Below are 24,178 nucleotides of genomic sequence, written 5' to 3'. Positions count from 1 at the left end.
ATGTAAAATTCAACTAAAGATATGAAGTCATTTTTGAAAGCAGGCCCTGTTAATCATGGATTATGGAAGCTTTTCAACGGTCAGACAAGAAACAAAGCTTTGATCCTACACTACTTTGCATAATATTATTTACTCTTTTTAAATCCTTGTATTCGTACTCCTCTACCTCCCACCCATCATGACTTGCAAAGTATCAGGAGGAAAAGCAGCCAATTCTTTTCACAGCAGAGCCAAACTTAATACCACTCTGAAGTGCCTGGCACAAGCTCCTCTACAGATCCAGCTTGAAAAAGATAGTCTGCATTATCTGCATACAGATTTCAGCCAGCATTTATGAAATGAAGCAGTGATTATATATTATAGGTAGATTTGTCTCATATTGCTATGTGTAGGAAAATGCCACAGACAAACTTTTGCTTTTTGATTTTAAATCTATAATGCATTTTTGTGAAAGGGAAAGTGCCCTCCAAGGAATCTGTGCTTTGGTGCATTACATGGTATACAGAGCACAGAGCACCGAGGATTGCACTGGCAAATTTGAGCAAATGCTTTTTCCTCCTATCCTATATGTTTCAAATATTTTGCACACATAGGCACACGCTATAGTCTTCATATAGTGAGTGTGAGGGGGTTTGTATGTTTTTTGATTGGGGTGGGGTTTTTTTGAGATTTTGGGGTCTTTTTGCACTCCAGGTAACAAGATAAGGGAACAACAATTGTCCAACAACAACTTCATTGCGAGCATTAATGTATCTCTACTGAAAAGAGCTAGAACTGTTCACAAAACCCCCTGCTTTCTTTATGCTCCCCATGCAAACACACATACAGTCACTGCTTTCTTCGTACAAGAGAAGAAAAAACAGTGAACTTCCATGTCACTTTCTTGATTTCATAAAACACACTCAGACTTTCCAACACTGAGTCAGCTATCTGCATGTCATTCCTGCTTATTGATACAGCACTAAGGGAAACATCCCTTCCTCTGTGAAAAAAATCACAATGAAACAAAGTAAAATTATCTTGGCAGAAGTCCCAGAATTTTTAAAAAAAGTAACTTTTTGATCTGATGAAACGCATACTGAACTGCAGCAAATTCAAGCCATCTCTCTCAATACAACCTTAGAACCAACACAGAAAAACAGAAAAGACAGTACAGACAGCTTTTCAGAGTTCCTAAATAGAATGCTAATTCCAAGTAGTCTAAATGGCAGCACATTAAGTAAAAAAGATTCTGTTCAGAGACCTTGTTACTGCAAACAGCTTGTAGTTGGGGTTATTTTCCCCTCTAGCTCAAACTTCTTACAATCCTGGTACTTAGCTTTGGTCATCCTCCTACAGTTCTCTATCCATATAGCTCCTCTGTTTTCTTTGTCCACTCCAAGTTGAGATGCCACCAAAATTCTTTTAAAATAAAAGCTTTAGAACATCTTTATTTTGATATTTATTCTCTTTGTTATCACAAATGCTACTGAAAGTCACGGCAAAAGCTACTTTTTTCAAATGGGGTACTATCACACCCTAAAATCATTACCATCAAACACAAAAAGGCAAGGGAGACTGTACTGTTTTCTACTTTCTACCATATTCCTAGGAATATATTAAAGCTTGTTAGAAAGTCCAAAGTCCATAAATAGTTGCTGCTGGAAGGACAAAACTTACTGTTCAGTACATTCTCCAGTTTATGCGTCATGGATCCCTCTACTTTTTCCGTTCCATCCGCTTCCAGTTTTTGATGGATTGCTGGAATAAAACGTCTAGTTAAAATGCAGAACGTTTTAATAGGTAGGAATACATTATATCAAAGTGACACTTTAAAACATTTTTAAAATTAAAAATAAAAGTGTTATTTTTCTTGTTGGACATAAAAAACAGAAACACGCTTCATGGCAGCAGAGTCTAGTGGATGACAGGGCTTGGAGCCAGACATTGCAGAATTTTAACCATTACTTTGACACAGACTTCCTGTATCTTGAACAAGACAGTCATGCTCAAGGAAGAAAAAAAAAAAAAAAAAAAAAAAAGACCCAAACGACCATAGAGAGAATAATCCCAGTTGGCTGTCTTGTACTACAAGTGTTCAGTATTTTGAGAAGTAAGAATCATTTAAGTACAAAATACTTTTGCTTTGTGAAGCAGTTTTTACACTGATCTCACCAAAAAGAAATTACCAATAATTAATTGGTAGAAAAAGTCACGGGGAATTTGGATGACCCCAAAATCAAGTGCTAGAACATTTCCCTACCAATTGTTTTCACCTATAAAAATTCACTCTCAAAATACACCATTTAAGAGTATCTTGTAGCACACTGCATTAACCATTACACAGAAGCATTGCCATGCTTTTGTTCAAAACAACATGAAAACAGAGAGGAGTTTGCTTTATTTTATTTTTTTTTTAAGATGCTATCTTTTTCCTGTCCTAAAATGCCAAAAGCCTCAATTCTTATTTCCACATGGTATTACAAATGGATGTGGAAATACATAGTATCTGCATTAGTTTTTTGTTTTATTATACTTTATTTTTCCAGAAGAGAGATATTTACCAGCATAGCCTGACTATTCTATACCACTCTGGAAATACGAACAGTGAATAGAGTGTAAATATTCCTTTCTTCTACTTCCCCTCTCTTACACAGCCTTCCTTCCCTCCTTTTCTCTGTCCAGTACAACTGGCACAGATCAGTGATTCTTTTTCCCTTTTCTCTCTGCCCCCCCCCCTTTTTTTTTAAAGGTAGTATTCCCATATATATGCATACAGCACATACAAAACAATTACTTAAAAATATTATTTTCTTTTCAAATTTTTAACCTGTTAACAGATGTAAAATCTGCTATATCAAATAGCCATCAGTTGCTGTTGCTTTAGACAAAATTAAGGCTTCAAAATTGCCTCCTACTGCTTCCTGCCGGTTCTCAGTAGAATGAAGTGAAGCTAAACTAAACTGCCTTTGAAAACAGTGATGCTCAGTGCTTTGAAGCAAGTGAGTAATGATATATTTTGGTCAACACACAAATGCAGTTTTGAAACCACTCTCCCAATTGTCCCAGCTTACCTTGCTTTGGTTTGCATGGCAGAGAAATGCAAGTTCGTCAGCAGGGTTCTTTTAAGATGAAACAAAACTAGAAGATGCATTCCATGCCTATACCTACCGAATGAGCTCCAGGAGATACCTGGAACTCAGCCCACTTGGTTATACTCAAGCTAGTCTAAAACACCACCCCAAACTGCATATAATGTGCACACAGAAAAGTCATTACAAACTGGTTTCCTCTACAATGCTATCCCTTACACAGATGTCAATTAAGAATTCAAGGAAACAAGGACAGAAACTACCTTTAGTAAGGCAGCTCTGTGACCTCAGTCCTACCATAAGCAGTGAAAGAGGGTGGCTGTTCTGAGACAGGATGGCCCTTGGAAAGTCTCCAGCCTCCTTCAAAGAAGGAATTTTCACGTAGGGGATGGGGTGGATGGGTTTGATATTTAAAAAAAAAAAAAAAAAAAAGAAAAAAAAAAAAAGAGGGAGAGGGAGAGAATTCCATTATTCTCAAACATCTCAATTTGACCCTTCAATCCCTTGATCCTACACAAAAAAATTCAGGAAACTTTGCTTTCTTGAAAATGCCTCTTTATTTTTGTTATTAAAGTCATTAGAAGTGAAAAATATAAATCTAATTTAGGACACCATATTTCTTAGGACAATCAACACTTAATGAACTAAAATAAGAGATTCTTGAATATTTTAAGAGGTCTATCTTAAAAAATGATGCATAGTAAACTGTAGCACAGATTTTATAAATTATGTGGACACCACTTACCTACAGGAATGCCTCTACAATTTTGTAACAAAAACATTAGAGGTTTTAATGATATTATTCCATTTATATACACCAGTTTTGGTTGGGGTGGCCAATTACAGTACTGCAATTAATGTTACATACTGAAAGGCAAGTTCATCACAACAGCAACCACAACATAAACAGATATTTTAAAACCAAATGTTGCAAGTACTATTGGAACTGCATCAAAGTGTAATGATTTTAATTTACGTATTTTGAAATAATACTATGAAGCATATTTTTGAAAGATCCTTTCTAAATGGATGTGGATAAAAAAACCCTAGAGTTAGATATTCAAATTTAATATTTTGGAACCATTAATTACTGACCAAGTAACTATAATGTTATGCCTGAAGGGGACGCACCTAAGAATTTCCAAAACTGAACTGTAACATCTAAACCTCTATCAAAGCACATATATTGGCAACAGAAAGTGAAACATGAAGATTTCTTTACCATGTACAGAACAAGAAGATTTGGCAAAGCATGATTTACCATGTTAACACTTGCAAAAATATCAAGTCATGAACTGTAGTTTTTTATTCTGAAAGGAGCTTATTTAGAAATTGTATCATGCTCATTAATCAGTTCCTGGAAGTTTTAAAACACGTCACCTCCAAAGCACTTCCCCATCTCATCTCCTTTAGATGAGAATATACAATAGCAATACTATTCTCTCTTCTTGCTTTTAGAATATGGAAGATAACATTTCTTCACACTGGTAGCATTTAAAGTTAGTGGCTTGGCACAAAGTACTTGAAATTCTTAGTTTGAAAATAGTGGTGTTGGAAACCCAGGAAGAGCGACCCGATTAAGCCAACTCACAGGTGTGTTCAGGCAGACAAAAAGATGTCAGTGGAGCAAAAAATAAAAATAAAACAAGGCATTAAGATCCTGAAAGGTGGAACGCACTGCAGAGTACAGGTAAAGTCATACAAAGCCTTTGTAACTGGTAGTGTAAACCAAAAGGTATTTTTGGACCACTGTCTGAAATAAGTTAGGACATACTGAAAAATGTAGACCTACCTAAATTACTCTGTGTACACACAATAGGATTTGCTGTATTTCCTTCCACATTTAATGTGATACTTCCTTTTGTACTGATGCTATTTTTATACATCGTATTTAGATTTAGCAATAAGTGCATTCATATGCATACAAAAGTTGAGGAAAGTTTTAAGTTTTCATAGTGAAAAATGTTATAAAAATGCTTTATCAGAAAGCATAAGCTTACTTAGTTTACATCAACTGATTTTTAAAAATCTAAGGACATGTCCCTTCTATGTGGATAAGACAAAAAGTCTCCAAAGTTAGCAGTTTGGACAAGAAAAAATATATGCAGTCAAGAAAAGTATCTACAGACCTAATGTGATTGGAAGGAATCTAGAGATACTCAAGTTACTCTTTTATTTTAAGAGTACTAAACCCATGTAACAGTGGGATGGTGCTGTCTGGGACAATCCCCATCCTCCTGCATTCACGTGCTTCCTTTTGCGTGATCTAGCAATCACAGAGCTGCCAGGTGGATGCAGTGAGAAGATCTTGTGGAAAAGTCCCTCAGTAAGAGACTTCATTGATCAGTGAGCTTGTCTAAACCTTGCCCCAGCTGCACCACTGCAATGTAAGGGAAAGGGAACTATCGCAGGGCCCAGAGCCGGTGGAAAGCCAGCCTACACCTCTCACAGTGGCCAGCAGTTCAGGTTACCTTCAAATGCAACCTCATACCCTCAACTCATCACGGGCTGCAGCAAGAAGAGAGAGGAGAATGTTAGCTTTTTGAAGGCCTGAAGTAAAGGATGGATGGCATTTTTTTCTTGAATTGCCTGTGACCCTGGCCTTACCCAATACAGACTATACAAGTTGGAACAGCAGCTAGAAGCTTAGGAGAGCCTGTTTACTATTTTTGAGAAGCTTTACCATAAGAAGCATACAATAAATAAAGATAAGGAGAGGCTGAGTCTAGATGCTTCACCTGAGGCCAGAAAACTAACTGTATTTTGTATCACCTTTGCCAGTAAGTGTTCAAGTTTGCCAGCTAAATCAGAGTATTTAAAGGCTTGCAAACTTGAGAGTTGCAGTGAGATACTAGTGCAAAGACTAAGTTCAGAGCTCTCAATCTCTAAACTGACTGAATACTTCAGAATTAGTTATTATTGGTCAAAATACATGCAAAGTTCAATCTAGCAAATAAGCTATAGTACAGGTCTTTTAGTAAAATACACTGCAATTAATTCATTGCTGCTCGTGTTGAAAAGAGTTGTATTTACTCTAAGGAAAGATATGGTTTTCTACTTGGCAGCTAAAAATCTAACAAAGTAAACCACACTTGCCATGGTCATGCAGTTTGACTTGCAAGTTTCATTCTCATTAGATATTTTTAAAATGTATTTTGAGATTATCACTCAGTGCCTTTCTCAAAACTTCTTCAGCTTAACTCAGCTTAAAGCAACATTGATGCAAGTTTTCAACCGTTTTCTGATTAAAAGATGGCTGGAAATGCATTTGGTGTATCAGAAAATCTTACCCGTTTTCACAGAAATATGGTAAAAAAAAAAAAAAAAAAAAGTACCTGAAATGAATTTTAGTGCTCAAGCCTGTACCTGCTTTTATGCTGACTGCTCACATAGCAGTCAGCACATCTGACCCTTTTTAGTCAGATGCAGAAAATAAGGGGGGTGGGGGTGGGGGGTGGAGGTGGGGGCCACGAGAAAAAGGAAAGACTGACTCAGCATAGTATTTCTGAGGATCTGATGTGGTAACTATAAAGAACTTCCCACCAAAGCACAGTAATGGAGGGATGAAGAACACATGTTAACATGCTGCCATGATTTACGCCAATGCATGAATAAAAATGCCTTTGGTTTCCTTTCTTGAAAGATTAACAATTTTCTGTCATTTGAACAAAACATAAGAAGGCTATAGATGAGGACAGCACTGCTATGTAGTGCAAAAACTTCTGAATGGATTCAACAGGAGTGCATAGCTGTATGTAATGAGCAAAGCAACATGTAAAGACAGCATGTCATGAACAGAGCTAGTAACCCATTACACTATCAAAACCTAAAACCCCAAAGTTTCTTTACTATGGCCATTAGTCAATACTTTAAGGTTGTTTGTGTTGGGTTTGTTTGTTGGTGGGGTTTTTTTGTTGTTGTTTTTGGTTGGGGTTTTTTTTGGGGGGGTGGGTGGTTTGGGCTTCCCCCCCTCCCCCAACATTTCTAGATCTTTTTGCAAACTGCATAGAAAACTTAGCTTTATTTTGGTAAACACTACTAAACCAAGCAAGAATTACAAAATATTAAATGTAGTATTGCCTCTAATTGCCTTTTTGTGTTTTGTTTTACTAGCATTTACTTTTTCAAGCTTGTTTACTCAACACAGTAGCAAAAATCAAAAGAAAATGGACAGAATGAAAATTATTTAAAAAAAAGTAATGAAAGCATAGTGCTAGGAAGGGAGGTTTTATAGAAATATGAGACTAAAAACTGTAGTCTAACAACATTATGAGGCCTGATAATTTTGTTCTCACACAGGTTTATATTTAAGCAAGTGGGGTATTTCTACGCAAATAGCTCAGAAATAGACAGGAAAGCATAGTTTATTATTCTGCTTATAGATCCACTAAAAATTCCGGGACTGGACCCAGGCCTTTGCCAGGATACTTCAGAATTTTAGAGTATAGGAAATGTTATTCTCTTTTTACTGACACAGTGCTAACCTTCTGGATCTAAAAAGCTAATGGTAGAAATAAAAGCAGCTTTTAAATATTGCATGTATTTTAAAAGTGGTATGGAAATCAAAATGGAATGATGTAACATAAAATTAAGCTCATTTTATAGCTTGTAGGTCAAGTCTGGCTCAAATTTAATCATAAGTAATTTTCTGCACACTTGCAATGAACTGCAGTATTTGCTATTTGAAAACTGTAATTGCAAAACTAATCTTTTTGATGATTTACTGTTTTTCAAATGCAAGCAAACAAAAACTTCATAAAATGTGACAGCCACACAGCAGCTAAAAGCTACGACTGCATCCATTTGGAGCAATTCTGCTAGTAACTAGCTTCCACCTCTAAAAGAGCTTCTGATTTAAAAGAAGCTATGTGAGCAGTCAGCATAAAAGCAGGTACAGGCTTGAGCACAGAATTTTCACTATGGACTGAGACAACTCCTGCTGTTTCACACTTTTTCAAATCAGGTCACCTCTTGCTTGAGACAAAAACCACCCCCTAGACAATGCTATGCTAGAACCTGCATGAAAGGCAAGTTTGAACCTTTTAATAATCATGATCACAGAACTTTTGCTTTTTTAGAGCTGTATTAAGATACTAATTGGTCTGCTACAGAAATTGATTGTAGGCATTGCATGAAAAGGAAGCATCCACCTGACTAAACTGTTTACCACCACTTAAAACACTTTGCTAACACTCCTTTGTCAGGTCATCTCTTGGCATACATTGCTTGTTGCAATGTCCGCCTAGTTATTTAGCGCTGTGAGATCAGAATAAAAAAGTTTTCAACAAGCAAACTTAAATCATCATGCCTGTTTATTCATAAATGTAAGGACAAAATAGGTAGCAATGATTGTGCAACTGCTTCTAATTCAGCTTTTGTCTCTGAAGTGTTGCACAAAGATAACTCAAACCTTCAGACACGACCATCCACTTGGAAAGCTAGACAGTGAGATTAGAGCACATCAGTATTGCTTCATGATTACTTGCAGGCAGGATCTGAATTCTTAAACTGAAATAATTTTAACTTTCATCTACTGTGGGGTACATACATGCATGTAAACTGTTACTCTGAAGTCACTGACAGACTGTTAGATACATGCCTGACACATGCAGCACCTTGCCTGTTTATTTCCATGGCCCAGTTCCTTCTGCACCTCTAGGAATTACCATATTGAAAATAACTAGCTACAATAGCAGGCTGTTCTTACTCTGCAAAGATTATATTTATCACTTGATATGGGATGAGGAAGATAACATTAATAGACACACACCACAAAGCACTCAACACAGAGCTATTCTAGCCATTTCAAGTCAGCTGCATAACATTTAGGTAGTAATTGTATGTTTGAATTTTGTTTACCCAAATCCATGTGTTTAATAAAAATTCATACCATTTTGGAAAAGGTATATAAGACAAAACAGGAGTGTGACAACAGCAAAACTTGGTATAACAGCCTGATGCCATACTACCCAGCAAAACCAAGTTATGGACTAGCATTTCATTGGACAAATAAACAAAAAGACAAAAGACAGTGAACTAAGATAAGAGCTAGCAGTGTATAACCACTTCAAAATTAGTCAGTCATCAGTCTAGCTCGCAAACAGAATCACTAATGAAAAATTGGCTGTATGTACTCGAAATTCAAACATGACACAATTCCTCAAAAGCCAGAAGCTTACATCACAGATGAGCACCAAGTTTTAGTTTCTGAAATTCCCAGTCCGACTCAGAGTTCAATATAAATCCAGTGGTTTCTTTTGTTTTAGTTTCAGAGCAAATTAATTTAACAGACATAATGGCAACAGAATACGCTTATTCATACTGAATCAGATCCTGGATCACTGACATGCTCATCCCAGAACAGGCCTTAGGGGATTGAAGTGTAAAAGTATTCTACAGCAAGGAAAAAAAAAAAAAATCACCAAAAAATAGGCGTTGACCAGATATAGGATCATTTCAGCCACGTAAACATTAACCTAACATATGTATTTAGGTATTAGACAAAAGGTCAACTGCAGTTCAAGTTTCTGATCATACTAGCATTCCCATAGGCCACACATCTGAACAGGAGTGGAAAGGGAAAAAAGGAATAGTGCTGTAGCAGCCAGCAGTGCTTCTTTTGTATAGATTTTTTTCTGAAAATCATATAAACCATATTTGTAGTTGTAACTGCACAAGAGCTGTTGCCATAGCAAACTAGAGAGTCAAATCCAAACCTCAAATTTGTTCAACGTATCAGTGTTTCAAAGACAACACAGCATCTTCTTTACTTGCCAATACAAATTTCACACTTGCATGTTTTTGCATAATTGAGTGACTGAAGTGGTCATTTCCCTATTTTTTTTCTTTTCAATTAAATAAAAAAAAACTCTGCAGCCTAAGACTCTTTGTAAAGAGCACTTCTGAAAAAGTATATTAGAAGCAAATTAATTTGCTAACTTTCCAAAGACTTCTGTGCAGGACATGACTTGCTCACGACAATAAAACACAACTTGCCTACGAGCATATGAACAGCAGCCCTTTTAGGACTGTTGCTTTCTGGGTTGCAACGAGAATTATGGGAAATAAATTAGCTGAACTCCCCAACACTGGAGTTTGGTCAAGTGGGTCAAGTTGAGGTGAGCCCAGTTCCCCCCAGGTCAGTTTACAGCTCCCTTCAGCTGACGAAACAAACTTCCCGTTGAACATCTCCACAGCAAAGTCACTGTCAAACTGTCGGCCAAGTTAACAGGCAGAGAGATGTGAGGATCTGATAAGGCTATTCTATTTTCCAAGAAATTAAGTCAACCAAGCAAGGGTTCTGGCCTATTTGACCTCTTATTTTCTTAGTAAACAGTTTCTAAATCGCAAAATACAATACACATCTCAGGATAACTTTTTACCTTTTTGTTGCTTACTTGTGAAAATATTAATACCCATTTAAATGCGTAATACAGACTGCAGCATACTTAAGATCAGACCAATCTTACTGATCACAAGTAACGAAAAAAGCTGCACCTTAATCAGTGATAGGATTTCCCAGATCAAGTTCATGTATTTGAAACAAACACCGTTAAATGTGTATGAATTATAAAAGCAGGTATAAACAGACAAGCAAATAGATGAGTATGAAGTACCTGGTAAAGCCAGTATTATATCTCTCAAAGTGAGCCTCCTATGAAAAGTAACATACTGCACCAAGTTAGGGAGACCTAGGAGAAATAACTGCAGACAGATAGCTCTGCACTACAACTGCAGAATGGATCTGCAGTTTATAAAGCGTAACTTGTGGTTGGAAGATGTGTTCTAGGATATCTGACAAGGAAACACGAGAACCTAAATTTCTGCCCATCAACAAAAACCTATCTTCTGAAAACACATCAGATAGTAGAAATCTTCCCAAAGGAACTGAGTAAAAAAAAAAAATAAATCCAAACTAAAAAGCAGCAGCTCAGGAAATTCAAGTTATATTGGAAGACAGACTACATATGCTCAATAATGGTTTGTACTGGTCCTGGCTGAGCCCCACAGCAGCCTTCCCAGTGCTGTGCTCTCTTTTGGTAGCCAGAGAGGCGGTGATAACACAGCAGTGCTCCGGCTGGTGCTGAGCAGCGCTCCCACAGCATCAAGGCTGCCCCTCCAGCCTTCCCACCCCTCACCGCCAGGCTGGGGTGGGGGGCAAGATCTCGGGAGGGGACATAGTCGGGACAGCTGACCCAAACTGACCAACGGGTTATTCCGTAACGTATGACATCTGCTCAGATATAAAAGCTAAGAGAGAGGAGGAGGAACGGGGGGCATTTGTTATTTATGATGTTCCTCTTCCGGAGCAATTGCTACACATCCTGAAGCCCTGCTTCCTGGAAGTGGCTGAACATCGCCTGCTGATGGGAAGTAGAGGATAACATTGTTTTCCTTCACTTCCACATGTGTGACTTTTGCTACAACTTTATTAAACTGCCTTTATCTTGGCCCACAGGTTTTTTTTCATCTTACTTTCTCCCCTTATTCTGCTGAGAAAGGGAGTGGCAGAGTAGCTTGGTGGGCACCAGGCATGCATCCAGCCAGGATGAACCCACCATACCAGAGTGTAACGGGATTTTTAAGTAAACATTCTTCTTTTAAAGAGCTTGAATTTCTAAACTGCATGCCTAAGAATTAATGGGGGTTTTGTTTGTTTTGTGGGGGGTTTAAAATTTTGCATCTAAGCTGCTTCTCTAGAACAATGCTAATAATGCTTATGCTTAAGTCTTGTTGTGTTTCAGAAACCTGAAGTGATCAAATGTTCTGGAGAAAAGCTTTGACATCTGGCAGGAGGGCTGGATGGTGGCATCAAAGACACCTTTTTTTTCTTCCTACTAGTGGAACACTCTCCACATCCAACTTAGCTGCTGATTATACTTATCACAGGTTCAAGTCTTTCAAAAATGATGAAATTTTTCCAGCTTTGCTCCCTCAAAAATATTCTGCATAAAGAGGAAAAAAGGGCAAATAGGCAGTTCTGCATTACAAAGCTGAAATTGATAGGCAATAAGGGTGTTGGGTTGGGTTTTTTTTGACTGAAAAGAATCAAAAACACTTTGGCAGGCACATTTAATAGGAAATTTCACACGAAAAATGCATACTAAAATGCTACACAAGGCAGCTGTGACCTGCAGTGCATCCTCATTAAGAATTTGGTTTCAGAATTTAACAACTAAATATTGTATTGACAAGTCTCTTGAACTCCAGTTTTATAGCTTTGGATTTGTAAGTGATTAAGACTTCAAGTTTCTGATTTTCTTCTACAACAGCATCAAGGCCATTCTTTCTTAGTATTATTTAATTCACTGTTCATAACAATACAAGATACAAGTCTGCTTCTTTTTGAGCACCTAAGGGGTATCACTGGGAGGAAGACAAAACCAAGCCATTTTGGTTACAGATGAAAAGTGGCACCATGTACCACATGAGTCATCCCAAGTTGTTTGAGTTCATAATTTATCTAAAGGACTGCACTGATAAACTCAAATTTTAGGTAAAGATAACACTGATACAGATAAGAGATGCAGAACAGTATAGCAGCTATTATTTAGGTTGAGAACATAGTAGTTAGTGAAACAAATGTGTTTGGTTCCTGATAAATTAAGATGTTAAGAGAACAAGTAGGAACATAAAAATATTAATAAAATAATGATCAGGAAAGGCAAGATAGAATAGGCAAGAAGCCTACATTTTAGTAGATGGGACAAGAGAAAACTTGTCAGTTGTGTTCAGCCTTTCTAAAACCTCACAACATTCATAGTTTGCATTAGCTTTTTGTAAATCCTACTAACTTTTCTGGTCTATTTGATACTCTATATGCAGAGCAGATTTGGTTGTGAAAAACAAATCATATTTCAGTATTTGTTCAGGATTATTTAGGATTTTGAACTATTTAAGAAAAATTAGGATTTCAACATTTTCAAGATATTTAAGACTTACAAACAAATAGCCTATTATCATTCTTCCTAGCATTTAATACAAACTCAGCTTAAAAAAAAAGGTAAAGAATGCCGAACAGTGATTCTTCTTAAGAGTCTTTTCCTACGACTACTATCACATATTTTAGTATTTCCACTAAATCCTTTAATACTCCTCTTCTGTTATTAAGCCTATCTAGATTTAGGCCAAGGTTTTCCAAAACAGATCAGTAATAGGTCAGTTCTGGGTGGGGTAATAGAGAGGTTTAGGAATTAAAAAGATTCTTCACAGCAAGAACCTTCAGATGTCTCAAGAACAGGTCTTAACTACCAAAGCACGTATGTTTGCACTTGTGGAAAAAGTTCTCTTAAAAATTACTGAATTAGGCAGGTAGCCAAAAGCCAGCAACCACTTCTGAAAACATTGTCATCTGATGGCCAGGTCACAGGTTAATCTGCCTGGGGCAGTAATACAGGTGGACCACCAGGTGAGACAGCACTACCTTCCCTTTTCCCTGACGCGTGGAAAGTATCAGACAGCGAGTGGCCTGCAAGCAGTTCAAGAAAAACCTCTTACTTCTCCAAAGCAGTGTTCCTAAAGCCAATGGAAGCACTAGCTTGGCTGAGGCTATGACTAAATGTAAGTTTCCTTACTCCATGGTACCCATTACACAGGATCAATGATCAGGAATGATAATCCTGCAATATACCGTAGCTATGAAGAACTGCATAGTGCTAGTGTCAACCCTACTGGGGATGGCCCAGCACTGTCACTTTCTTATCCAGCACAGTCCCTGACTAGACGGGGCTATGGCAGCCCACAATGAGCTTTTACCTCAGAGACATTTTATGTTTTAAAGTGTGTATATATAAAATAAAGCTATATATAAAAATGGAACAGACAACTAAGTTAATCTCACTAGTGTGTTGCATTTTCCCTATGGCAAGCAGAATATAAAGGCTGTCTGATTTCCCAAGTCAGAGTGTAATGAATATTCATATAAATATTGCAGTCTGACTATGGGATAAGTCATCATAAAAACTATTTTTTATATTGCTACAGTTTGTAAGTCATCTTAATATTATCCTCAGTTTAACATTTCTTCTCCTTTCTGGATTTGTGGTCTAAGCAGTTTCATCAAATGCCTCCATAAACATTTGGTGCCATCTTTTCCAAAACTACCACAATAATCAGCCAGCCAGTCCCAGCTTCTGAGCAACACAATACAGACTTTGGGCTTGTTATACACTTTCAGACGGGACTGTGAAGAAAAACAGTATTTTTAATATTAAGTTCAACCACACGCAGTATAAAAGAAAAGACAGTATCTGCATTTAGTAAGCACAAAGCATATTTACCTGACAGAGCATCCTGTGCTTCAAAGAATGTGCTGAGACCTCCTTTCACATAAGCTAGACTGCCCTCATTTTTCTTATTGGCTTGTTTCTTCAAATTCACAACAGCCATTTTGAGCTGATCAAAACTGAAAAGAAACAAGAAAACCCCTGTGACGTTCAAACAACGAACAAGGTCAGCTAATGAATAAATGGAACAACTACTTGGAAAAGCAAGCCAGCTACTTCTGCAACAACTATTAATGACTGAGTAATTGCGAAAAAGTGTGCTGCTTGATGACAGCTTACTTTTAGTCCAAAGAGCTTTCCTGTTTTAATTTTAATCCCAAATGGAGGGTTTCTATCACTTGTGATGGAATAGATTTCTTTGTAACACAAATTAGTCAAGAAATTTCTTTTAAACATGCAATATTGCTCTTAACTGTACTACCTTAAATAGGTGATAGTCCAACTCACTACACTTAGCACACCAGATTAACTACTGGTTATGTAACTGGCATGTTAGAAGTCTCTTTAATAAGAGATATTTGTTTATTTGTTTAACTCTGCAGCTTAGTTCACAAACCTTTTTCACTTTCTGTTTCTGAATTCCTTCAATATTTTTATATGAGTTTGGACATACAGCTCAGAATCGAAGACAATATTAGTGCAAAAATAAAGAAAAGCTGAATGGATTCCTGCTTTATGGAAGTATGTTTTTTATATATAGTCTACTGAATTATTTTTGAAAGACACTTCACAGGGCAGTATTAACTGCCAACTCATCACTATTGTTTGTATGGTAGGTTACTTTTTATCTTAGTTTCCTAATATTTCCAGATTACTGCCAGTTTACATTTGATTTCACATTTTTACTTTTTGCAATCAGCTGCAATTACTTTAGAAGTCTTACATCATGACTAATTCTTCATTACTTGCATATCATCTTTTTGTTGATGACTATGAATATGATCTCAGTAGTTATGCTGCTGGATTAATTACAAAAGCACTATCATGAACAAGCTCAGAAACACAAATATAACACATGATTTTCATGCTTAAAGTAATTTCTCCTACCTGCAGGCTAAACCCATCTCCCTGACACAAAGGAATCAAAAAAACTGCACTATACCTCGGTGAGGAGAGGGAAACAATGAAGTAAGGAAATTAAGGCATAAGGCAATTCCACCAATACTCTTTGCCCATTTTAAACAGGTAGAAAAAGACATGTTAAGACAACAAACCAAACTTTAGCCTAGGCAGTGGGAAAGCTGTCACCACCTGCTGGAAGACAAAACACACTGGTGCACTTACATGCATTTTCCTTTTTATATTAATGATGTCACAACATTTTGTTTTATTTCCTGTTTCCATCTGCTGGACAGAAATCACATTATTCAATAGCTGGATGGGTCTATTTGGGCATACAAGAAGTACTTACCAGCAGCATTTTCAAACTAAAAAAAATCTGTACAGTTATCTTTTAAGCACTGTTTCACCTTACCTGATGATCTAATACTATGTCTGCATAGTTTATTTATATTTGTCAGAATATTGCTGAGGTAAAAAAAAAAAAGTTATTTTGGTTGCTTACAAAGAATTTCCTTCAAGGAAAAAACAGACATAAGCTAACCAAAACATCACTGCACCACAAATTTAGCATTCCCAATACCTGAGGTTATGTAGAGGACAAGAACTAAACTGTTGCTGTGTGTTTCCGCAAAAACAGCACAAATGATATGAGGCAGATAATTATACAATTCCAGAATATTTCTAAGACTACACATTTTGAAGTGAGAAGAAGTAAATCCATTTTTTCCCCTTCTTTATTTAAAAAGTTATTTATAATTAGATTCAAAACATGACTGGATTCACCCTACCCTTTGAGCCATTCTTCCTGTTGAGTTTTATACAGCTTTTGTACGTCCAACACTAAGATTCAGACTTTGTAAACCAATATAAACTGAGCTAATATGCAAAAACCCCCAGCTTTCATTTAAAACCAGAAATGAGTATCTTTTATTCCACTAGACTGATGGGTTCATGACTTGAATGAAAGTTGTTTGTGGGTTTTTTTCCCCCAAGAAAGATGAAGTATTTAAGCTGATGCTAGACAAAGTGTTAAGAATATTTTTTTTCTTAATAGGAAGTTTTAAAAGTCCATGAGAATGGACACTCAGGCACTGACCCACTGGCACAGTACAAGTTAAAAAGGCACCATGCAAGCTCATGTAATTATTTATTATCAACTCATAGTACTGATGACCAGAAAAATCAATGTTCTTACTGACACCTTGCCATACTAGGCTTTACAACCACCACATTATGCTGTCGTTCATATTCCATGGCAATTCTGATAAAAAGAGTAACTTAAATCAGTCTAAATAGTAATTTAATTAATTTTCTGGGTCTACAGCATCCTTAAATGTACCCAAGCCACCCATGACAGACAGCTGTTAAATTAAATCTCAGCACTCTCCATAATGGTGATTCTGCAGCACTCAGTTACACAGTCCCAGGGTTTAAGCAATCAAATATTGGTTTTAATCTGCACCTAACCTAAATTATATATTAATGTATTATTTCTGAATTAATCTTGTTTCCTTTCTAAAGGCACATAACTCATTCAAGCTGTACACCCACAGATACTTACATACTCCTGTTTTTGTGTCTCTGCTTTCCTATCTTTTTTAAACCAGTGGCCAAAACTGGGCAGAGCACTTCAACTACAGCTTTAGTAACAATGAGCAGAGTAATTATCCCCATATCTTACATAACACAGCCTTGCTAATACACCCCAAAAGATGGTATGGACTAGACAGCCAACTGGTATTTCTGGCATGTTACAAACACCAGATTTTCTTCTATACTACTGTTGCCCAACCCAGGCACGTACTCTGTCGCCTGCCTTCCCCACATCCCTTAGAGCCTTGCACCCAAGTATTTTGTGACTGCTACAGCCAAGGCTGCCACTGGTTATCATGTCCCCTGCCTTGCCTGCACGAATCAGATCTAGGAAAACAGCACCCCTGATTGCCCACCTAGCAGCTACGTTAGAAGACATTCCCAGGACTCTCCACAAGCCTCCTGGATGGTTGCCCTTCCTGTAAATCACAGAGGTTAAAGTCCTGTACAGGAACCAGGGTTTGCTCTGTGCAGGCTTCCTCAAGTTTCTTAAGGAAGATTTTGTTCAATTCCTCATCCCACTGCGATGTTAGCCTTTCCAGCCTCTTTAACAAGCTCTCAACCATCCTGCTACCTGCTCCATAAGAGGGAGCATGTATTTATTCAAGCTGTTCCTTCACACAAAGGTCAAGTCCATCTGTTCTTTCTTGGATGTATTTCTGAGAAAGCCTCTTCCCATCCATCATAGAACACCAGGCACATGAGCTACCCCACTTTATTCCAGTGATGTGCTTGTCTAATCCCATATGTGGGGCTCTGGCTTCTTGTTTCCCAGGCTACATGTGTAAAGGCACTTGAGGTTAGATCCTTCCAGCTGGTTTTGCAATTCCCAACAGCACTCTCAATGCCATCACTGAACCACGTATGTAGCACTCCGTCCCTTCATTAACTCAAGCTGTTATCACCATCCCCTGATATTCCTAATTTGAAGTCCTTGTCACCAAAGTGCAAACCTGCTGACAAAGATGTTCCCGCCCCACTTCTTCAAATGAATCCCATTTCTGACTAGCGGTCCTTGTTCTTTAGTAATGGATCCATGGCTACAGGAGTAAAAAACGCTGCCTTTGAAACCAGCGGTACAGCCACCTCTGAAACTACGGGATGCATCCGCTAACACTTGAAGCTTTCTCCTTCACATGTAAATGAAACTGAATACCTGGGCTCCCATGTTCTTCACTTTTGCCCCCAGGGTTTTGCAATCAACTCTTGATCTGTTCCACATCTTCCTTGGCAGTGTCACTGGTGCCCACATGAAGGAGCAACAAAACAGCAACAGTCCAAGTGCCAAACATAAAACAGTTACATCAAAAGCTGTTTGTTCCTTCTCACTGTTAACCCCCCAGCTTTTTTAAAAACCTCGTGATCCCTGAAGTTATCAGGTTGTGCGAGGTAGAATTCATTTTGAATCACTCCTCTTTTAGTTATTGGATATAAAAACATGCCGTCACTTCATATGTATTAGATAATAATGTTCTCTTGCTGTTGTTTTGCCTCTTCAATCTGCCACCACTTTGCGAGGAATTTCCCAAGCAGATTAATGCTTATTTCTGGAGCTCCTAAAATCAACCACCACCACCCAAAAAACAACAAAACCAAACCCCCCCCAAAAAACCCACCAAACCTCAAACAAATCCAACCTTGTTTCTACCATAAGATAACAAAAAACATATTAAATCTGCAAAGTGGTATTGCCTTTCAAAATGCTAATCAGAATACCCAGCTATAAACAACAACAAAAAAAAGGCTCATCCTCTCTACTAAAAATGGCTTCCAGTATTATCCAAACACCAGCAGATAAAAGTTTCAGAACTCACTTATACATGCAAAATGTATTTATGTAATGCATTCATGTAAGTACATATTATGAACTAGGTTTAAAAATTAAGACATTAATGACGTTGAGAGATTTACCTCAAAGATCTTACTCATTTGTCCAACTTAATTTACTATAGCATTTTCCACAAGAGTTAACTAAAAGCTAACTGATACTACTGGTTTACTCTTAGTCTGTTCAGTGATCCTGAGCCTCTAGTCATGACTTAACCCCTGGAGTGTCCACTTAAGGCCATGCTGCCCAACTTCTTCATACACAGAGGGCTTTAGCCTGAAGAAAGACATTCTCTTCTTCCCCATCTTACATGGGGGAGGGGGGGGAAGCAAGCCATAAATTAGATCTGGTTAAAAATGAAGTTTTCTTCATAACCACATTGAGCAAAACTTGTTGATTCACGTTTCTAGCCAAGCAGAAACATCACAGGCAGTAGAAACTACAGGTCTATTACTGTAAACATCAACCACCAATGACACGTCTATTGGATAATGAAATAACATTGAGTGACTTGCACTTAAAACAATTATTTTTATGATAGTAACAAACCTTGTTGTTGAATGATTCTCAATCAGATACCAGGCAGCAGAAAAGTTTTCGCTAGTGAAATCAGCACTCATCCCAGGAAACAGTGCCTCTAAATCTTTTTGAGGAAATCTGCCTCTGAAAAATGAATATTCATTTCTTCAGTGAGACATGTTCTTGTGAACAGCTTACAATTAGTAATGCCACATTATAAAAAAACCCAAACCAAAACAAAACAAAAAAAACCCAAACCAACCAAATCATGTTGCAACAAGATGTAAATATAAACTTGTATCTCACCATGAAATTAAATCTGGTATTATACACACATGTAGCCTGCCTGGGAAAGAAGAGATTGAAATCTAATTAAGTAAACCTAATTTTACCATTTTGATTTCACCTTTACACATGACAGAAATATTGCCTGTACAAAACGCTTTTAAAGAAAGAGAACTGCTGCCTTCAGAAAATGAGACTAGACAGACTCACCATGGTATTACTAATATTCACATGCAGGACCACTAATGCTGGATGTACTCAGAGTCAACTCTTACCTTTTAAATAGGAAAATCAGTACATCAAACCAAGTAAATAAGAAATAATATTGTCTATAAGCCATGGAACAGTATCTTTAACTTTTAAATGACAGGACATCACCAGTTGACAGCTAGTAATTGATCTCGCACCATCACTGTCTATTGGTCCATGTGCAGCCCAAGTCCCACGGAAACACAAAGGAAGATACATGGAACATACTTCCATTATATACAAACACCCTGAGTTAAAATCACCCTCTTGCAAAACAGAATATACTGATCCATCTCTGTTCATAGTACACAAAACAAAAGTGGGCATGTCTCGAGTGAGAAACAGCATGTTTTGTTTGTTTTTATTCAGTCTTACAATGCATAAAGCTAGCATGCGAGCCAATTCCTTGTAAAAGCAGATTCTTTATAACAGTGTATTTGACATTACAAGTAGCTTCTAAGATACTCATACAGAAAATGTATTCCATTTAAAGTCAGTGTAATAAAAATATTTAAAGCACTTTTTGATGAAAACATGAAACATGACAATCTTCATCCTGCAGTCCAGACACACACTTAACACTTGGCTACATTCATTCCATCGTGTGCTCCCAGTACATCACCAGGTGCACTCACCATTCTATTCTTTACCCACAGCTGCATCCCATCTTCAGAAACTAATTGTGGCAAACAAGGTTTTGTTTTTGTGGCAAAAGTTTACTTTTGGTAAGCCCTGAATTGGTCAGGCAGTTGGGCTGTATGATTCCTGTAGATCCCTTCCAAATGAAATACTCTATTCTAAAAATTTTTGGATTTTTGGATTACAAATGTCAAACTCAAGTCAATAAAAATCCCTCCTTGATGCTCACAAGCTAGGTGAGCTCTGCTATACAAAGCACACTGTATGCAAATGCAAACCTGCCATACTTTGCATCTGAGATCAAACTTGGGTGGGAGTAGCAATCTGGAGTCAGCTATTGGAAATACATTTAATAGTATGAAAAGCCATTTTCAACGGACACGAAGGCAGTGATTTGTTAGTTTTAATTTTTCTGTAATCTAAACATGTTTCAAGATAGCTAAAGCTATCTTGAACAGCAGACGAAGTGAAGCAAATCTAAAGGCAGGCACATTAAAAAGTACAATTATACAGAAAAAAAATAGTTGTTTTCTGTACAAGTTTCTATTCATATCCAAATGGCCATTAGCACAACCAGATACAAAGGACTTACATATATAATGACATGGCACAGAAGTCTTTCATCAGTAGCACTTGATTACAGCAGTGGCATTAAACAATACTTTTTAAAACCAAGAAAAAAAATCAAATTAGATGCAAGGAAAAGCAATGACATATGAAAACTAGAGAGACAGGGGAAACTAGTGTAGCAACTAGTGCAGCAAATGTAACAACTAAAAATGAGGGTCCCAATATTTCTCTCTGTTCAATGAAAAAGTGATAATACTAATATAAAAATATATAAACATAAGCAGTAAGATTCAGAATTACCAATGACGTTGCATTTCATGAATGCCAGTTAGTGCACAGAAAATGCCAATGCATGGAAGAAGGCGAAGAAAGTTTTAATTTATCCTTCCTTTAAAGACATGTAAAGATATCTTACTTTTCACACACAGTAGTCAGAAGTGCCCAGCAGGCACATGAATCTACAGGATGGTACTTCACATGTGATACCTGGCATGACTGTCCAAAAAAGCTTTTTTATTAAATCCACACATGGTGGCATCTTTGTGGTCAAACCCATTTTTTAATGCTAAAACCCAGAAACAATAAAAAAATTACAGTTACCTCAGAAGAGACTCAGATCTCCAGTACAAGCACTGTATAAGTGCACACACACAATACAGAAGCAGAATTCTGTTCATATTTTTCAGAACATCAGTACATTTTCTCAGAAGACAAAAGAATAGATATAACACAAAAAGCACACACACTCACTCAACAAATATACCATTACCAAATGCTACTCATTGCAAGATTGTAAGACGTACGCATAGCAGTTTAAGCCTATGCATGAGCTATACAATTCCTAGGGGAAAAAACCCTATTTGAGAGAGGGGGAGAGAAACCCCAATAATTTAGCCAGGGATGTAATAAATTCCTGCAAATTACTTTTGCCCACAGACAGTGGGGCAGAAATGAAGGGTGGGGTTTCTTCAGTGTGATGTTTCGCTGCATTGAAAAGTTATTAGGAGCTTTTTTCCCAGCAGATGTACTTGTGCAGAACCATAAATTATCAATGCGTTTATGGGTACTTTTATCTGTGCAGACATATTTTAGACATAGTCACAACAGAGTAGAAATATGAATGTGAATGTGTGCAGTCTGTTAACAATATATTATACTCTGTGGTGTAGTATCCTCATTTTTATCATAAATTTTACCAGTAGTTTTTCCACTAACAGATAGAAGCAGCTTGTAATGACTTGGTACAGCTGTCTTCACAATTAGCTGCTCACTAAAAAGTTCAAACTGAAAGCAACTGTACTTCTAAAATGTCTGGCCTGGCCAGATGCATCTAAAAAGAGACTGATTCCACATATACACAAGTTTGTTTCATTAACTTCCATTAGTAAATTAAATAAGTCCTTGGAAGTTCTCATGAAAATCTGCTTACGGTTTACTTATAAAAAAGCACATATGTGACTTGAGAAAGTATTTCTGTTTTACTCATTTCAACATTATGGGGCAAATATGAACTAGTAGCAAAAACCGAGACTGAGCTGACATGCAATGAAATTGTTGATCTTTTTTCTGTTGATTTGCTCATTATACAAGAATCACTTCAGGAAGCAACTCTGAATACTTAATCATTGACTAGAAAGCAATCACTGTAAAAGAAACTTGAGAACCACAAACTGAATTCAGAAAACCTCAGAAAAAGAAGAGAGAAGTTCACCATCCTTGATAACTCCACATATTTCACTACCTTTATAATTTCAGCAAAGGTACACATATAGGATCTACATAGTAGTGCTTTCTGCTAGGTAGACTTCTATTTAAAACAGAACCAGACCCGGTACAAGACACGTAGTTAACATTTTTAAGTAGTCTCACTCATCCATCAGTAACGATTTTAAATATAAAAGTAGTTAAGATTTCACATGCTGTTTATATTCATAAGAACTAGAATTAAAATAAATTTGGTTTCAGTCCACTACACACTTTCACTTCCCTCAAACATATTTTAAGTATAGCTAATACAGTCATGCGGTATTAAATGTAGTGGTCCTTACTTCCATGTAAAGGCCATGCATGTCTGCTTTGTATTCAAAACACACAGGGTACAATCAATTCACTTGCACCGCACGCGCCCAACAATACAAGGCACTCCCTCTAGTAGCCCAAACTTTAGGTTCTCTATAGCCTGACACTCAATAAATCTAATTTAACATCACAGTCTATATTGGCTCTTACAAATTCTACTGCAGAACTTGTGCACATACAGAGCACTTATATTCTGCAGAGGTTTAAGATTAGTTGTATCTCCATGGGTAAATCACAACCTCCAAGTAGTCACAATTGAGTAACAACAACAGAATGCAATGGATACTCATGAGCAGAGCCTGACTATGAATGCAGCTTAGCAAGGTGTGATTTTTCTGTCAAGATTATTTTCCTCCCAGAGTTTCAAAATCTCATAGTATGCTTTTCAGCATACATGACAACATTTGCAGATTAAACGCAGGTCCCAAAACAGGATACAGCCACCAAAAGGTAACTTGAACCTCAATTCCACAGGAGTTTATAGGTCAAAAGGAGCAACTTTAAATAAACACAGATTCTGAATAGCAACCAGCATAAACAAGCTCCAGCTAGAGCTGCTGTACACTCCTCCCTCTGTCTGGTACCAGTCAGACTCCTAGAAGCAGGCTTTGTAGTAGCTCTACTGTGCTCATAATGCATGCAAGACGACCAGCATAAGGGACCCTGGAGTAGACTAAACACAACAAATCAGGAGGTGTTAACAAAGATCTCCAACAGCAAAAAGACAAGGATGCCCTCTGGCAATTACTCCCTAGTAGCATGGGTTTATCAGAAATACGACAACAAAATGACAACCATATTTGAGACATGGCAGAATGTGAGATATCTACTAAGAGGTTACAGGCTGGTAGCTGCAAGCGATGCATCAGCCTTACAAGCAGTTAAGTGCTACTATGTTTTTAAAGTCATAAAACTAGGACTATATACTGTGTACAGCATCATATACATATGTACATATGTACACATATATATTGTGTACACCTGCAGGTTTCATAATT

The 24,178-nt window shown here is 37.2% G+C and overlaps 1 protein-coding gene across 2 annotated transcripts in view; it reads right to left on the bottom strand.

Moving 5' to 3' along the window:
- Window positions 1–24,178, bottom strand: part of EXOC2 (exocyst complex component 2) — a 133,574-nt gene that overhangs the window by 82,690 nt on the left and 26,706 nt on the right. For both annotated transcript variants that reach the window (XM_037379398.1, XM_037379399.1), the window contains exons 5-7: window positions 19,389–19,502; window positions 14,351–14,475; window positions 1,660–1,740 (exon numbers count right to left, since the gene is read on the bottom strand). In XM_037379398.1, coding sequence (XP_037235295.1) covers window positions 1,660–1,740; window positions 14,351–14,475; window positions 19,389–19,502 — 320 coding nt within the window. The remainder of the gene's footprint in view (window positions 1–1,659; window positions 1,741–14,350; window positions 14,476–19,388; window positions 19,503–24,178) is intronic.

This window comes from Falco rusticolus, chromosome 3 (assembly GCF_015220075.1).
Source record: "Falco rusticolus isolate bFalRus1 chromosome 3, bFalRus1.pri, whole genome shotgun sequence".
In the NCBI taxonomy this organism is placed as follows: domain Eukaryota; kingdom Metazoa; phylum Chordata; class Aves; order Falconiformes; family Falconidae; genus Falco; species Falco rusticolus.
Note: the sequence above shows the minus strand (reverse complement) of the source record. Positions and strands in the feature narration are given on the sequence as shown.